The sequence below is a fragment of the Caenorhabditis remanei genome, chromosome X (genome assembly GCF_010183535.1).
Source record: "Caenorhabditis remanei strain PX506 chromosome X, whole genome shotgun sequence".
Lineage (NCBI taxonomy): Eukaryota > Metazoa > Nematoda > Chromadorea > Rhabditida > Rhabditidae > Caenorhabditis > Caenorhabditis remanei.
The window spans coordinates 21,216,332-21,234,186 of NC_071333.1; the positions used below are offsets into that span (position 1 = coordinate 21,216,332).

The window sequence follows — 17,855 nt, forward strand, 5'->3', positions numbered from 1 at the left end:
CATCGGCAGCGCGAATCAAATTGTTCAAGGCGATGCAACTGGTCGGAGCCGAGAATCTGATTTATTGTGGTATGTATTTCACAGAATAGTCTCGTCTCAAGCGATTTTTTTCAGATACCGACTCTATAATCTTCAAACAAAAGCGAGGAACAGATCCGCTAAAGTCACTAAAAGGAGATGCACTCGGGCAGTTGACTAGTGAAGTGCCATCCGGATGGAAAATTGAAGAGATTGTTGCAATGGCACCAAAAGTCTATGCGCTGAAAATGGTGGACGCGCAAGGCAATCATCGCTATGTGACAAAGGCAAAAGGAATCACGCTAAACTCTGAGACTATGGATAAGATCAATTTTGAGACAATGCGCAAAATGGTGAGGATTTCTGACTAGTGTATTTATAATTTGTCAAGATTTAGGTCACTGCAAAGCTGGATGGTGTTGGCAATCAGGAAACAATTGTGCGAAGAATGCGAATGAAGAGAGGCTCAAACATTTTGGATGGACTTCGAACCGTCATAGAGCCGAAAAGAGTACGCCCAATGATGGATAAAGGTCATTTTGATGAGACTGGAGTGTTAAAACCATTTGGAACTCGATGTGAAAATGTTGAATTTGATGATGATTACATGTTTTGAAAAAAAACGGGTCTTATTTCTAGTTTATTTGCTTTTTACAATAAATTATAATGTTAATAGTCCATTCGCATCTACCCAAGAATCAAATTCAGGTCCATATCCTTCCCAGCGAACAAGATGTTGAGTCTTTCCACGCACAGTTCGAGTTTTTAGAATTTGCTCAATTCTATAGTTTCCGTCTGGATCATATGTACACTTTGTCAATTCTCGAGTGTAGAAAATACCAACAACCTTCTCTCCATTAGTATCGACAATTCTGTAGGTTACAGGTCTTCCAGCAATCACTTCACTAATAACATAGACTTCTGTCGTCCATCCTTGCTCGTATCCCTTGTCAAAATGTCCTCTCTTTGAGGCGATACGTACATGATCACCCTTATTGAATTTGATTTTGGCAGTTTCTGGTTTTGGAAATGGCACACTAAAATCTCCATGTTGCACATCTACCGGCTTCATCCCAATTCCTCGATTTATAGTGTTGTTTATTCCCGTCACGACCTTTTGCAAAACGTCAATATATTTGTGTCCATATTTTTGAGTCATGTACTTTGCCAAACGAGTTTTCAGAGTCCGATTTGCGCGCTCCACGACCGCACACTTTATTTCACTTTTAGGAGATGCCAAATTGACATGATTTTCCTTGAGCCAAGCACTCACATTTGAATTGTAAAATTCTTTTCCGTCATCACTATAAATCGTTATTGGCGTATCGACAAAGTCTTTGAAAATTGATTCAAGGGCATCTGCCACCTCCTCGCCTCTCTTTGACTTTAGGGGCCTCACAAAAAGCTTTCGCGAGTACAAATCGACGAGAACAAGCAAAAACACTACACCATCATTGTGGTTTTTATATTTCGACACATCGGCCAAGTCCATTTGGAAATCAGTGTACAATCCCGAAGCTTGAGTCTTTAATCGAGGAAACCGCGACTGATTTGGACGATGGAGTGTAAAAGATTCGAGATCTTCCAAAACCTTCTCAACTTGGTCATATTTGAGAGTTTTAAATCGGGGTTTCAGATATTTGTGAACATTTGAAACACTAGTGAATGCACAGGGATGTTTTTCGTTTGTATACGCATCTTTTATTGCCTTTTCCATTTACAAAACAAGAGAAATAATAGTAGAGATAATCACATACACACTTTATATAGGTTTTAAAATTTCCAGAGCCTGCAATAAATTCGGGAACCAGGAGGAGCCGCACCCGAGCCTCGAATAACACGACGTTTGGAAGGAGGTTCCGTGCTGGTGGAATCGGGTATCGTAGAGTCTAATTTACGTTTTCGTGCATTCATAACACCTTGCTTTTTCTTTGGCACCCTTCTCTTCTTTTCCAATTTCATGTACTTTTTTTTTGGCTCACCACGGACGTTTTTTTTTGGCTCACCACGGACGGGGTCGCTTGTCACATGGTCAGGTTCCTTCTTTATTTTTTGCCAAATGGTTCCATTGTCTTTGATTTCGCGTTTTTTGGACTTTTGGGGTAGTTGAATATTGCTTCTATTGTTAGCCTCACGTCTTGATGTGGATTTTTCGTCTTGCCGTTTCGGATATTTTTTAATCTTACGTCTAACAATAGGTTTAATAAAGGTCTCAGCCTTAACTGTAGGTTTGTCCTCTTCATACTTGATCTCGCTCTTCACTTGTTTGAAGTCTTCTGACTTAATCTCCTTCTTGACCGGTTTGACGTCTTCTGACTTAATCTCCTTCTTGATTATACGGTAGTCCTCCCCTTTATGCTCCACCCCCCTTTTCTTGGGTTTCATGTCTCCATCTTCTTTCTTTACTCCATTCTTCTTCTTATTTTTTTTTCTCGACGACGCCGAGGCTTTTACGTTCTCCTTTTTTAAACCATTTATCGTTGAAATACCCCACTTTCCTCGTTTCCTTCCCTCTTCTGGACCATCATCTTCAGCCTTTCTCTTCACTCCTCTATTTGGTGTTTGTTGTGAAATACGTCTTTTCTTCATGGGAGCCTTGTAGGGTAGATAACGATAGTCGGGAAAGCCACGATAGTTGTGCATTGGTCCAACATTGTGTGAATCTGGCACAGTTTGAGCAATTTTCGGGGATTGTGGGGTATCTTGAATGACTTTTGGTGGCAAGATTTCCTTCTTTACGGGAACTGTAGTCGTATATGGCAAAAATTTTTCATCTTTCAGTTCCTTTTTTAGTGCCTTTGGGTTAATCTCATGCTGCTCGTACTTGCCAAACGTTTCTTCGATAGTAGGCTCTGTCTTTGTTGAATCCACTTCTTCTTCTTCCTTTTTCACAACCTCTTGCTCCATTCCTTCTTCCCTTTTCACCTCATCCTTCATGATTTCATTTGCTGTAGTTAGTGCAGAGTGTAGATTATAGTTTTCGCGCACAATCGACATCATTTCGTCATTAACAATAGGCATATCACTATGATTACGTATACGATAAAGCATGTCTTGATAGAATCGGCATTTCGTACTGGCATCCAGGCTAGCGTCCGATAGGATAGTTTCTAGGAACCGCTTCGCAGACTCTAGGGCAAATCCGTTTTCATAGGGAATAACATGATACTTGCGTATCAACTTCATTAGTGTAGCTTTGCAGCGACGAGTGAGGGAATAATGAAAGAAGACAACTGAGTTTTCGATAGCTTAAATAGTATTTTTCGTGCACTCTCAACATTGTTTGTCCTCGAAAGTTGCACCAATGTAGAGTGAATTGGGCGCAAATTGTTGACCTCTTTCGTACTTAGTGGAATATTTTTAGAATTTAACATGTTGAAAACAATCTCAACTAGAATATTGATTTGCTTTGATGTTGCCGTCCGTATAGTAGCGCGATTCTGTTTCATGACTTTATTCAAAAAATCAGTGTGAATGATTAACTGAGCCGCCATGATTGAAATGAAATGATTGTACATTTGATGCACATTTATATAGGCACCCCCTACCACATACACTTCTTCATATTTTTTTCCTAGTCCTTTCTCGAAATCGTCTATTATACGCTTGAATCTTTTATAAATTTCTTGGTTTTCTACGAGTAGTGTAACGTTTTTCAGTGTTGTAGACATGCCTTCTGAAGCAACTTTCGGAGAATATATCCGTGAAATCCTGCGAGGAGTGAGTTTTTTCATAGTCTATATCATTTGAAAGCTAAATTTCAGAATCAATGGAACGGCGAGGTCCTTCATCAACTTGATGAAGTCATAACAGATTTGTGGCCCCTCTCTGTCAACTATCCCATCCCCAATGAGCTTCGTGAACTAATCGAAATCACGATCGGAACGCTGCAGATGATAGCCGCTGATGCGGAAGCATTCAATGACTGGAGAATGGTGGTGTATGACCTTGGTCAAGAGCTTTTTGAAGCATTCGAATCGAACATTTTGGATGACTTCCCGAGAGGAGTTCTCGAGAGGGCCTATAAGGCCCTACGGCGCCTAGCCTTTGTTAATTTAGAGTAAACAACATTTGTCTTATTTTTTTAAAAATAATACGATTTTATTTTTTAGAACCCGTCTTGTTCACTGTTTGTAACAAATGGTCTGATACCTTGTTGATATCTTTTTTCTGTCTAAATTTTAAATTTCCAAATAGCTACGAAATGTCAAGTATTTAATTTCAGAATTCAATCAACGAACAATGGACTACTTAGATGGACTACTGAACCAGGTTTGTTTATTGTACTTTCTTTATTGAAAACCAAAAGCTATTTTATTTTCAGCTCTGCCCCTTCCCTTCGGAGGAACAAAGAGTAAGAATCGTAAATCTCGGGAATCAACTCCGTGATGCACGCCGAGAAACTGGTGGTTTCCTAGATGAGTGGATCTTCGACCAAGCTCTTTTTGAAATAATGGTGGCCCTACAGGGATCACGACGAGGAACGCGTACATGGAGACATCAACTACTCCAGGCAGGGTTTTTCCTGGAGCGTGTGCCGCTACCACTACAACAGGCGGCTTTCAAAGATGCTGCCAAAGAGCTGAGGGCTATCGTTTTCAGCACAATAAGATTTTGGTGTAAGTTTTTTCAAACAATTTCTTCGCTAGTTACAATCTTTTTTTTGCAGAGTCTTCCCACCTCCAGACCCAAAAATCTCCATCACAACAGCCTCAGCGACATTTTCCCTCAAACCCTTTTCTCTTTTACACCTTTTTAATTACTTTTTTATTGACAATTTTTCATCTTTTACAATGTTTGCTTCTCTTTTGCAATATCCTTTTACATCTTTTCAAAATAAATTACAAGGTGGAGAACGTCTTTTTCTATTTAGGTACTGTTCTGGTGGTGGCTGGGGGACTCGAAATGCAAATGCGCTCCACAGTAGACTAGGCCATGTACACACACATTGAGGAAAAAGGGAGGGAAGACACATTTGAATTCTTGTGGTGGCTGGGGGGACTCGAAAACAAGTGCGCTCCGCTGTAGACTCGGCCACGGTGACTCGGCCATGTACACATAGAGAGGAAAGGGGAAAGAGATGTGATGAAATCATTTTCTTGGGCACTTGTTTGAATAATACGAGTGAAATTGACAAGATTTTTTATTTAAATTCAATCATTTTTGGTGAAAATACACAATTGAAACTAAATTTTATACAGGCACATGTGCTATGGGATAAGACATTGTGAAATTTGAAAGGATTCGCATACTCGAGTGTGCCAAGGGGTCATTGTTTATTAGCATTGCTTGGTAGGGTTCTGACATTATATCTTGATATGCCTCGAAAGCTCCACGCCATTTCTGACCAAATTGTTGTACAAGTAAGTTTTTGATTTGTGCCGCATCAGACAGGTTTCGCATCAAAATCAAATATGTACTATTGTTTCGAGTGGTGGGTGGTAGTGCAAATGCAGATTGTACCAAATTAAAGATTGCACAATTCATGTGGTGAGCATACAAACAAAACAGGTCATTCAAAAGGTGCATTGATTTTTTGTCCCTGGCGAAAAAATTCATCAAGTCATCACATACAACAATGTTTCTTTCTTCCTTGTGCCTTTTTAGTAGATCAATGTCTGGTATTCCCTCAATTGCTCGAAGATTTGGTAAATGTCTTGGGATTCCAGGCGTGTCAACACCATAAAACCAAAAAATGTTGTCAATTGGTTCTTCAAATGTACGGCTCGAATTTTCAATAATACTGCGTAATAGAGTAGTTTTGCCAGATTGCGTAGCACCGATAATTGTAGTCTGTGAGGGGAAGCGAAAGCGAAAGCCAGGAGTTAGGCGTGTTGTCTGACCAAATGATGTAGACATGGGCATAGAATTAGTGTTATTGTAACACAAAAGAAGATATTTATAGTGAGAGTTGACGGACAAGTGTCGGCTTCTTTTCAAAGTTCAGACCACCAGCACCACGAAGTTGAGCTATTTGCTGTCCACATGTTTCCATAATCAGTGTGGATAATGAGCCGATTAAGAAATAGACGAGGCAATATATACTAGTTTCTAGGGGTTGTGGAGTTTCGTTTGGTGCAGCGAAAATTGGTAATCTACTATATGAAGCAGGATCGACTTGGCCCAGAATTGTTCCAAGAATGGTGCCATTTGAATGAAGAGTTGTCAAAAGACCAGAAACTACATTAAAATCTCGAATTTCCTTTACATTATTCCAAACTGGTACGATCTTTTCATTCAGATGGGGTTGGAGGCGTACAATTTGACCGTGAGCATATACGTAAATGTGCCTCAATACATGATCGAAAGCAAAATGTTCTGAAACTTGAGCGACGACGTGAATATGTTTGTTTTCCACTCGATAAAGACGCCCTTGGCATTGCATCAGCATATCATTTGGGGCAATAATTTCACAAACACACGCACGGTTTGAAACGTGTAGATTCAAGTCGGTATCCATTAGCATATCTTCAAATTCCCAAAAGGCTGTCATTATGGGTTGACCCTCGGGGTCGTAGCCTTGAAAATGAGCACGCATATTAGTCTCGAGGGGTATATTTTGCAAATTATAGGGCTGGGCAGGCATGGTCTTTGTGAAAATCTTCACACTCGCAGTCATTGGTATGAAAAGGACGAGAAAGAAGGGTGTCATTTTTTGCGGTGAAGTAATGAAAGAGATTTCAAAATACCAGTCCTTTTATAGGAGGAAAATGGTATAAAAGGAGTCGAGTTTTCCCCTCCATTTCATAGATTGTGTCATGACTGATTTTTATTTGACACTCCCTTCGTCTGTAAAAAATCCCCAGTTTGAAAACACTTCTTCTCGATATGTTACTCATCTTCCTGAAGTTTTGCATTTGGAACGATACAAATATGTGGTTGCGGCAACTGATGTGATTTATCCATATTCTTTTGTGAATGTCGGACGTCCTCTGAGTTATTGGATTCATATGAAAAATGGTCCCCCTCTACATGTAACTTTTCCCGCTGCACAATACTCTGCATTGGATCAGATTATTGATTCGTTGAATTATGAGCCACCTCGTCGCCGAAAGAGTAGACTAAAGAGAAAGGCACCAATGAATCCAGACGATATCGACATTGTTAGTACGATTGAATGGTCACAGCCTCACAAACGGGCTAAACGAGAAACCGACAGTGAACGCGAGGAGAGACTGAGGCAAGAATATATTGATGAGAATATAGCTGCTTTTCAAGCTGCGCAAGATGATGAGGAACAAGAGGCTAAAGATATTCAGGCTGAAATTGATGAAAATATTGATGCTGAACGAAAAGCAAGGGAGGAGGAGGAGAGAGAAGAAAAGTTGAGACGGGAGGAGATTGCCAAGATTAAAGAGGGGCAGGAGGCGGCGGAACAGGAAGAGGCAGAATTTGAAAGGGAAGAAGCAGAAAGGAACGCGGCATATATTGCGGAAAATGAGAAAGCATTCGCCAATGCTGCTACTGGTCAAGATGATGGAGATTCACCGAAAAGTGAGACTGAAAGTGTTGAAGAGGAAGAAATTAGTGAAGGAGATGCAGCATATATTGCGGAAAATGAGAAAGCATTCCAAGATGCTGCTACCGGTCAAGAGGATGGAGATTCACCAAAAAATGGGGGTCAGGAGGTGAAAAGTGATGAAAAAGAGGTGAAAAGTGATGAAAAGGATGTTGAAGAAGCAGTCGTCGGCCAGGATGACGGAGATTCACCAAAAAATGAGGGTCAAGAAGTAGAAAATGATAATGAAAGTGTTGAAGAGGAAGAAGTTAGTGAAGGAGATGCAGCATATATTGCGGAAAATGAGAAAGCATTCCAAGATGCTGCTGCCGGTCAAAATGGTGGAGATTCACCAAAAACTGATGATGAAGAGGTAAAAAGTGATGGAAAGGATGTCGAAGAGGAAGAAGTTAGTGAAGGAGATGCAGCATATATTGCGGAAAATGAGAAAGCATTCCAAGATGCTGCTGCCGGTCAAAATGGTGGAGATTCACCAAAAACTGATGATGAAGAGGTAAAAAGTGATGGAAAGGATGTCGAAGAGGAAGAAGTTAGTGAAGGAGATGCAGCATATATTGCGGAAAATGAGAAAGCATTCCAAGATGCTGCTGCCGGTCAAAATGGTGGAGATTCACCAAAAACTGATGATGAAGAGGTAAAAAGTGATGGAAAGGATGTCGAAGAGGAAGAAGTTAGTGAAGGAGATGCAGCGTATATTGCGGAAAATGAGAAAGCATTCCAAGATGCTGCTGCCGGTCAAAATGGTGGAGATTCACCAAAAACTGATGATGAAGAGGTAAAAAGTGATGGAAAGGATGTCGAAGAGGAAGAAGTTAGTGAAGGAGATGCAGCATATATTGCGGAAAATGAGAAAGCACATCAAAATGCCCTAGATGCCATAAAGGAGGACCTTGAAAGCGCAGAAAGGGATGAACAAGAAATGATTGAGACAAATGAGAAAATGATGAGTGATGCAAAAACGATTGCAAATTTGATGGATGAGTATTATGTGGCGGCGGCAAGGGTTGCGATCAAGCCAATGGATGAGACGACATATAACTTTGAAAAGCAAAAGTTTGAAATGATTCGAAAAAGGATGCCCACCACAGACATTAGGAACGCAAACGAGTTTTTGTATTTCATGGAAAGGGATGGACGTATACACATTGATTTTCTTGACCCTGATATAATGTTTATAGAATTTGAAACTGCTTGTGCCTACTTTTTGGGCTTTCATGACCCAATTGTACGTAAATCTGGTGTGGCGCCCAGTAAAGTTGATCTTTTTGGAAACGTTAGCACAATTTATCTATACTGTGACATTGTTGACCCTGTTATTGTTGGAGATCAAAAGAATCAGCTTTTATCTGTTATCCCCTGTAGAGGAAAATATGGTGAAATGATACATCACACTATATCTCACCCCCGATATTTGCCCATTATGAGTAATACTATAGATAGTATTCGTGTTGAAATGTTATCTGAATTCGCTGAACCGATTCAATTTAATTGGGGTAGCACTATTGTTGTATTGCACTTTAAAAAGATTAAATAAACACTTTTTATTATCAATCTTAGTATTCATCAGATTCGTCGTCAGTGTCAATGAAAATTTTGTCATTTTCCATCGAATCGTCGTCGTCGCCTTTTTTTTTCTCCTTTTCCTTCTTTTCACACTCTGTGCAGTTCCAAGTGTTTGAAAAATCATCGTTGGTACATCTCTCTCGGTTGATGCGCCAATTTTTTCTCAACTGTAAAAACGAGTAATGTGTATGTAAATGTACTTCATCTTACCAAAGCAAATGTCCCAGGATAAATCACCTCGACGAGACGCTCCCATTCGTAAATAACAGCCTCTTTAGTTGGGCGGAAAAGAGAGCATGATTGTTGGCTTGGATGGCAAGTATCCACGTGAAAGACGCACGCACTAAGCGAGCTAAAATGAATGAGACAGACTGGACATGTTTTCACTCGGACTTGTGGAACATGGGAATTGATTGCATAAAATGTATCCTCGGAAATTTCTGGGTCTGGAGGTGGTACTCCGTAATGAACAATGTTAACGTGTTGTCCCTTGGTGAATGGATCAGCAAAGTGTGTAGCACATTCACGACAATATGCGTTGAAAGACATTTTTGAGAGAGAAAGACAAGGGGTCACCGTTCGGTACGACGAAAAAAATAGGAATGAGAGGGAAATTAGAAACTGTATGTATCTTTTAGGAAGCCCCGGACGAATTCATCATCGTTATTTATAGTCTCGAAAATGTTGCATAATGTTTCAAAACTGTATCCTCGTGCCATCATAGCTTGTATAAAGATGCAATAGCCTCCACATGTGACCTGATTCTGTTTCTGCTGACTGTTTTTGTTGCAGTAGACTTGTTTGAATCGTGATAGAAATTTGAGAATATGTGAGTTTGGCTTCTCCCCCAGTGAACAAAAAAAGTTACAAGAGTCCTTTTCGATAAAAATACTTTGCCAATGACGTCCGGGTTTGTTGAGAGGATCGGTATTCACAATCAATCCGTACCGCTTCTTTCTACACTTTGGCAACGAATTGAGCTCATCTGCACTGTAGACACCAATAAACGTACGTTTTGAAAATGCATCTTCTGTCAAAATACGTGAAATGTCGTCAGAGAACATGGCTATAAATAGACGTGACGATTCACATTTGCACTCTAAACGTTTTTATAATGGCTCCTGTACTGGTCGATCTCTCGAAAATTGACTATTATAGTCTATTGCGAAGACATGTGCCAGGAAATGGACATTTTATGGGAATGCGCCATCAGAGGGGTGGAGGCCAGCGTGGTGCAGGACTAGGTGGAATACTTGGAGTAGCACTAAGTCTTTTGCCAAAACTGATCAATTCGAGTGCTGGTCAACAACTTGTGAGTGTCGGAAAGGATCTGACAGCAGAGTTGGCACAAGGAAAGGATTTCAAGTCTAGTTTGAAAAGCGTGGCTGCGCAAAAAATGCGTCAACTAACTGGAGCTGGAAAAAGACGTCGTGGTGGTGGCGGAGCCTCAAAAAGGATAAAAGGAAACAGTGTAACCGTTTTGAAACCTCATTTTGTCTCAAAAAGCAGTCGTCGAACCAATTTTCTCTCGCCATGATTAGCCGTATGGATCCAAAGTCTCGCGACACTATTGTCGATGCGTTGGACTTTACAACTATGCCTGGTACCCAAACATGTATACGAAATTCAAGATGGACGGTGGTGAACTTGAAAAATGCGTTTCAACCCGAAGGACCCTGGGAATTTGTATTGACAAACAATTCGCGGTCCTATCTAGACTTGAGAAGAACATATCTTGTTTATACGTTTGAAATCACCGATACGGCTGGTAATGCTGTTGAAATGCCCAGTCCTGTAACAGAGACCACTCTACTTTATGCCCCAATCAACAATATAGCCCATTCCATTGTGAAGAATTTTACTGTACACTTGAATTCACAACAAGTCTATCACAACCCATCAAACTATGCCTACAAGGCGTATTTTGAAAATTTGCTAATGTATGGACGCGAAATCAAAGATTCCACTCTTACGGCTGCTGGTTTCTATTTTGACGATGAGATTGACTCGAGTACGAGCCCCGGCTTTTTGAAAAGATGTGGAACTGGAAAAGCACAAGTGGCTGCACACGTTTCGGCAGATTTGTTTAATCAGGAGCGGTGTTTGCTGAATGCATGTACTCTAAAATTGACGGCATATCCAAACAGTAGTGAATTTCTGATTGAGTCGTTTAATCGCAAGAAACAATTGTTCAAGTTTAAAATACACGATGTCTACGCGCTTGTTCACGAGTATGACCTCACTGATGGACTTGCTAATGCTCTTGAAACTTCTATTCGTGAGCACAAAATAATACAATACCCAATGATCTCCTCGGAAGTTCGAACCTTTTACATTGAACCGAATCGTTATGATGCGCCAGCAAATACATTGTTTACTAGCAAGATGCCACGTCGTATTTTCATGGGTCTTGTTTCCGCGGAAGCGTTTAATGGTTCTTTCGACACGTCACCATTTAATTTCAAGCCGTATGGTGTCACTGATGTACACATTGACTATTGTGGATTGACACTTCCCGGTCGCCCAATGAATTTGGACTTTGAGAGAAACAAGTTTGTCGAGGCGTATATTCAACTCCAAGAGACTCTAGGACACTCTAGAAGCAATGTCAGTTGCAATTCGATAGACATGGACATGTTTAGATCCAGAGGATTCACAATTTTTGGATTTGAATTGAGCCCTGTCGCCCTCGATAATTCGCTTTTCGAGCTGGTTCGTCAAACCAATGTCAGTGTTCGTCTCAACTTTAAAGATTTGACTCCGGCTGGTGGATTGGTGTGTGTTGTGTATGCAGAGTTTGATCAAATCCTCAATGTTGATGAATTGCGAAATCCCCTAATGGACACTATTATTTGATTTTTCGACGACTCCTCGTGTATGCCTAATTGAATTATTATTGCATCATTCAGTGGGGCGCGCATCTGATTTTAATAGGATTAATTCTCAAGTGTCTCTTCTTTCACCCCTCCTTTCTTTGCCATTCTTGTCGTTTTCTTCTCTAGAAGCATGCCCAAAATTCAAAACGCTCTCAAACCAAAAATGTCCCAAACTACCCCATTCAAGCCTATACAACAAGGAACATGGAAGGAGAATCATCAGGTCAGTTTTTTATATTATTGTTTTTCTAACCTAGTATTTCCTATTCCAAAATTAGTAATCTTTTTGTGTAATTTTTAAAAAAGTACATGACTGAAAATTAGTATTATTTTTTTTAGAAGTACATGACTGAAAAGGCAAAAGGTGTGACCATGCCAACCGACGAGGCTGCGCAATTGAAACCACTCTTCATGTTTGATGATCCAACTTTTGTGCTCCAAATGTGTTTCACGTGTAGAAAATTGAATCGCAACATTGATGTCGTGCAAGTCAATGAGGAATATCAACAATTTCGTGAGTTGCTTTTTGTTGCGCTTATTTGTTTAGCCAATTTTGAAAAAATTCAGCTCTCTCATTGTGCAAAATTTGCTGTGCCAACTTCAACATTCAACGGCGCAACAAGTTTTTCAATCACGATCTTCTCGTCTTCAAGCGTGAAAATAATATTGAGGACTAAATGTTTCTAATAAACCCTTGTTAATTAAAAAAATTGTGTTTTTTGTTACTAAATGTGCAGAGTCACTTTGATTCCTACTGATCAAAATTTTCTCTTTTCTAATTTTTGTTCAGGATGATCGAATTTTCAATCAATGGATGCATTGTTGGTTTTCACAATATGCACGACGTGAAGAATCTTTTGTTGAGAAATCGGGACATTGCGAATCGGTATCTACAGGATGTGCTTTCAAAACTTTTATGCGTGTGCGATTTAATCAACAAGTCTATCGAGGGGAAGAAGATTGTGGATCGGGAGATGGTACAAGTATACAATCAATCATCATTAGAAATTGGAGATCTCTGCTTAGAAATTGCAAAATTGGAAGAGCATTTACTCAACATTTCAAAATTGGAAACAAAGTAGGGAATTCCATTATATTTTTTGTGAATCAAAACTTTTTATTTTTCAGCTTTCGCACAATCCTGGATGGTGTACACGAGGTGGAAGTCGATCTTGGTCGTATGATGGTCGCTGCAGAAGGAGATCTTATTTGATTTTTTCAATAATAAATTGTTGTAAAAAAGATACATTGTGAAGACTGTATTTCAGATGCGCCAAAAAAAAAAGAGACTTTGCAGTTATAGAATACGCATGACGCGCAATCACTTACTAGAAACGCGTCAGCCTGTGCCTTTGCGCATTACTCGTTTTTCCATTGCGAAATTGCTTCCCGCATAAAAGGGGCGCTTCCCACAAAAGGTGACGAGAGAGAGGAGGGCACAGACAGTTAGAGAAAAGAGAGAGTGGACGCAGACAGTGAGACAAAGGGGCGCGGGGACGCTTCCCGCAAAAGGGGGGGGGGTAAAAGGGGCGGAGCTTAGAGAGCGAGAGAGTGCAGACAGTCAGACGAAGGGGGAGCGGCGCCCACTCAAGTACTCAAGTGGGGAGCCGCGGCACTAATTGGATGCAGCTGTCCCATCCCGCTGAATCCAGCTTCTCTGCGTCTCTCATTTTGACGAGAGAACGAGACGCAGACGACGGGGGTGTGTCCCGACAGGGTGGTAAAAAGGCGAAAATATCAACCTAACACTACTAATATGCATACTCATTACAATATGTTGGAAAGTTCAGATCCGCACTGATCGAGTAGCGTTGATACATTTGTTAACTCTGTATACCCGTACTTTTCCTTGGGACACTTTGCAGATTTTTCACTTCCATACCACTGAAGGGGTACTGTAGCTACAGTAATCCTAAAATCGGAAAGCAGGTTCAAACTGAAAATATGGGGTCCATACTTTGGTAGTGACACCCTTGGCACCTTACTACAATACTCCGAAAAATTTGCGCCAGTTTGGCCGAAAAATCCTGAATTTTCAAAGAGTTTGTAAAATGTTCCAGAAACTTCTAGAAATTTCTAGAAACTCCTAGAAACTTCCTGAAACTTTAAAGCTTCCGGAAACTTTGAAACTTCCAAAACCTCCCAAAAACTTCTAGAAACTTCTAGAAATTTTCAAAAGCTTCCAGAAACTTCAAAACTTCCAGAACCTTCCAGAAGCTTCCAGAATATCCCAGAAACTTCAAGTAACTCCTAAAAACCACCCAAAATTACAAAAATTTTCAGAACCTTCAGAACCAGGAGCATCCAGAAACTTCTAGAAGTTTCCACAAACTTCCGGGATTAAAAGAACCGTCCAGAAAATTCCAGCCTTTTCCAGAACCTTCCAAAAAATTCCAGAAGGTTCGGAAGTTTCTAGATTTTTCCAGAATTTTCTAGAAACTGCCGGAAACTACCAGAAATATTTCTAATTCTAGAATTCAGAATAAAAATTTTTTCGAAAAAATTGCATTTTCGAAAATTCTCAATTTTTCAAAAACGAGGTCACGTCATAGGAAAACCCTTTATGGGTCATTTTGTCTTGGGAAAACTTATCAAATAAGCGAAAATATCGGTAATTTAGGGGTAGCAGTCAAAATACATTCCATGTAAGAGACAATACACGATACATCACGCGATATTCAGATAACCGTAGAAGAACATTCGTTATCAACCATAAAACCCGCACATTCCCCGCAAAACACTAATTAATCCAATAACAAAGAAAGAAATAAATAAATAAATAAATAATTTTTTATTACACCTCAACCACTTTCGTTTGATGACCGTAAACAAAGAGTAGCCCTCGAGCTCCACAACAAGAGAAAAATGATAAAAACATTACACAATAAAATTAGAACAAGGACAACGAAAATCCAAAAATCCACCAGCTATCGGGCGAACAAGCATGGCACACAGCACTAGCATCAAAGCCCATAGATTCAGCATTCGAAGTACCATTAGAAGTCGAATCCACGACATCATCAGGATCACTGTCCAGAACCACCTCAGTGGGTGCTGTTATCGGTTAGATATTTTGCCCATATCTTTCCCATAAGATATAGAAAACATGATTAAAGATCGATCCATGTTTATTGAGTAAGCGGAGAGAGGTCCAGATGGACCGACCTCTCTCCGGCCAGATGTTAAGTCTTACTGATGAAATAAAATAGAATACTCGTGGGTGTGGCTCCGCGTGCCTTTTCCTCCCTCGTCCCTCTCACTCATGTGACCACCCGCAAGACGGAAGAGCCACAAGAGTGACGGAGACTCGGGCGATAGAATAAGAAAGGGACCAACGACCAGAAGAGGTCGAATGGCCTTTCACATCCTACCCCTTTTAGAAAGCAGCGAGGTCCTCCGAGCTTATATATACATATATACATATATGTGTATATATATAATTAGAGCCCGAGTACGTCACAACTTCCCAAAAGATTTGCAAAATTTACCCCTTTAAAAAATTGCTTCGTCCTCGGAGCACCGGAAGTTGGTGTTAGTGCTCGAGGTTGAAACCGTTTTTTAAGAGGAATAAACAATCAAGAAAAACTATCAAACATTCTATCTGGGTCTTACTTCTCAAAAGAAAGAAAAATAAAATTTAGTCGTTGAGATTAGTTAACTGCGATTAAAATATGGTATGGGTGGAGAGGGGGATGTCTGAATCGAGGCGGAATTATCAACGCTCTTATACAAATCACTACGGAATAGCTCACTCAATGGCTTAAAATCAAACGTAGGAACAAAATCACTCAATATAGAGGAACAATTATCATCCAATTAAATACCATATATGACCATCACGGGTTCATCTGGATACGCAGTTGTTTGCCATTTCAGCATTGATGTCGAAATCCAACGATACATGACGATTGACGTCCAAAATCCGCACTGAAGCAAGTGACATGACCGCAACTGATTGAGGAATATAATAGCTAGACCAGAGTAAAATAGAAGTGAGGGAGTGGGTGGTGTAGGGGATTGGAAAATAGGAATAATAGGTGGGCCATGGTGTAGCGGTAGGGCACACTCAGAATTCCTTCTAGCTTACGGAATTTTATCTACTGCGGTGGGATCATGTGCAGTGGCAAAAAGATAAACTTTCGGGCTAGACGACCAGGAACTCATATATGAAGATAAGAGTTCGAGTTCAATCTCGAGGTGGGAATCTCCATGTTATCGGTTAGATATTTTGCCCATATCTTTCCCATAAGATATAGAAAACATGATTAAAGATCGATCCATGTTTATTGAGTAAGCGGAGAGAGGTCCAGATGGACCAACCTCTCTCCGGCCAGATGTTAAGTCTTACTGATGAAATAGAATAGAATACTCGTGGGTGTGGCTCCGCGTGCCTTTTCCTCCCTCGTCCCTCTCACTCATGTGACCACCCGCAAGACGGAAGAGCCACAAGAGTGACGGGGACTCGGGCGATAGAATAAGAAAGGGACCAACGACCAGAAGAGGTCGAATGGCCTTTCACAGTGCCATTGATGAATTATAGGAAGAAGACTCCACAAAATCGGTAACAAAATTTCAATACACTTTCGAAGAAATCAAATATCAAGAAATAATGAAAAACGCCACACTTAACTTCAAGCAATTTTATCTGATTGTCTACCGTATTCTTGGATTGACAACTGGAGAGGAGACCTGGAAGATTTCATTATTTTCATTCATAAAGAGGATGGGATTACTGAAGCTGGAAGCAAAGGGGTATCAAGTGATTAATAATCTCAAGTTTAGAATGTCTTCGTGCGGTTGACAGAAATGAGCAATGTTTGGAAGTCAACATAAGAGTGGCGGAAAGAATCCAGAAGTTTGTAAGCTAAGCATTCTCTTGATTGTAAAACTACTTATTTGTTGTATTTGTTACTTTTGTTTAAAAAAACGTAATAATTTTATTTAATATAAAAAGTTGTTAGTTTTGAAAAATGATACAAAGAAGAGAAACACTATAATGTGCAAATACACTGCATTCCAGAACTTTGCCAAGGTAGCATTTTTGAAAACGGAAGTCGGGAGTCTAGTCACATAAAAAACAAAAAAAAGTAGAAAAAATGGAAAACTTTTCCATCATGCAAATTTGTTAAAGTTTACACGGTTTCGTATTCAGAATGATTATATACTGACTTAATTAAATCATTAAGCATATGCTAACTCTCTTCAGTAGCTACTCCAAATTTTATTTCCTCATCCGCAATCTATTTTAATTTTTACTGACATGGAATGTACTCCGACTGCTCCCCCACAACTTGCGAGTTTATTGGCTCATTTGATAGATTCTGCGAAAAAAATGACCAATCCAGGAGCTTTTCCGGTGACTGGACCTAATTTTCAAGATATTGAGATTTTTAGAAAAAACGATTTTTGGAAAAAAAAATTTCAAATTTTTTTTCATTAATTTTTTGTCCACAGCGCAGCATGGAGATCAAATAGGAAATACATGTAGTAGATACATAATGTCTTCAGCTACAAAAAACTAAAATTTAAACTTAAAAAATTATTTCGAAAATGTTTGAATTTTTCTAAAAACTAAAGGCCTCCAAAAAAAACTTTTTTTTTAAACCATGAAGGTGTGAGTTTTCAACTTAAAAAAAAAGAACAACTCATTTTGTGTATTTTTTTCAAAAAAAATTAGGGGGTACCCGCGATGAAAAAATAAATACATTTTGTTGAAAATTTCGGTTTTTCAATATTTTGATGGGTATAGAAAATATGTCAGTTGATCTGTTTTAGCTCTGAAAATTATGTTCAATTCAAAAAAAACTAACAACCACGGACTTGTAAAACTTGTATCAAAAAGTTTGATTGTTTTTTGATCAGTTTCCAATTCGAGGAAG

General features: G+C 39.7%; 7 protein-coding genes across 7 annotated transcripts; 5 read left to right on the top strand and 2 right to left on the bottom strand.

Moving 5' to 3' along the window:
* Positions 1-1,791: 1,791 nt before the first annotated feature.
* GCK72_026251 (uncharacterized protein) lies at positions 1,792-3,204 on the bottom strand (the record flags this gene model as incomplete). The annotated part of the gene is made up of 1 exon (XM_053736772.1): positions 1,792-3,204. The coding sequence occupies one exon, from the start codon at positions 3,202-3,204 to the stop codon at positions 1,792-1,794; it is 1,413 nt and encodes a 470-aa protein (XP_053580338.1).
* A 483-nt stretch (positions 3,205-3,687) lies between these two features.
* Positions 3,688-4,082, top strand: GCK72_026252 (uncharacterized protein; the record flags this gene model as incomplete). The annotated part of the gene is made up of 2 exons (XM_053736773.1): positions 3,688-3,738; positions 3,783-4,082. The coding sequence occupies 2 exons, from the start codon at positions 3,688-3,690 to the stop codon at positions 4,080-4,082; spliced, it is 351 nt and encodes a 116-aa protein (XP_053580339.1).
* Positions 4,083-4,260: 178 nt separating this feature from the next.
* On the top strand, positions 4,261-6,207 carry GCK72_026253 (uncharacterized protein; the record flags this gene model as incomplete). Its single annotated transcript, XM_053736774.1, has 3 exons — positions 4,261-4,290; positions 4,343-4,637; positions 6,074-6,207. The coding sequence occupies 3 exons, from the start codon at positions 4,261-4,263 to the stop codon at positions 6,205-6,207; spliced, it is 459 nt and encodes a 152-aa protein (XP_053580340.1).
* Positions 6,208-9,090: 2,883 nt separating this feature from the next.
* On the bottom strand, positions 9,091-9,649 carry GCK72_026254 (uncharacterized protein; the record flags this gene model as incomplete). The annotated part of the gene is made up of 2 exons (XM_053736775.1): positions 9,091-9,267; positions 9,311-9,649. 2 exons carry the CDS (start codon positions 9,647-9,649, stop codon positions 9,091-9,093), a joined length of 516 nt encoding a protein of 171 aa, XP_053580341.1.
* Positions 9,650-10,214: 565 nt separating this feature from the next.
* On the top strand, positions 10,215-10,637 carry GCK72_026255 (uncharacterized protein; the record flags this gene model as incomplete). The annotated part of the gene is made up of 1 exon (XM_053736776.1): positions 10,215-10,637. One exon carries the CDS (start codon positions 10,215-10,217, stop codon positions 10,635-10,637), a length of 423 nt encoding a protein of 140 aa, XP_053580342.1.
* A 1,469-nt stretch (positions 10,638-12,106) lies between these two features.
* GCK72_026256 (uncharacterized protein) lies at positions 12,107-12,653 on the top strand (the record flags this gene model as incomplete). Its single annotated transcript, XM_053736777.1, has 3 exons — positions 12,107-12,199; positions 12,316-12,490; positions 12,544-12,653. 3 exons carry the CDS (start codon positions 12,107-12,109, stop codon positions 12,651-12,653), a joined length of 378 nt encoding a protein of 125 aa, XP_053580343.1.
* A 114-nt stretch (positions 12,654-12,767) lies between these two features.
* On the top strand, positions 12,768-13,189 carry GCK72_026257 (uncharacterized protein; the record flags this gene model as incomplete). The annotated part of the gene is made up of 2 exons (XM_053736778.1): positions 12,768-13,054; positions 13,105-13,189. 2 exons carry the CDS (start codon positions 12,768-12,770, stop codon positions 13,187-13,189), a joined length of 372 nt encoding a protein of 123 aa, XP_053580344.1.
* Between the last annotated feature and the right edge of the window lie 4,666 nt (positions 13,190-17,855).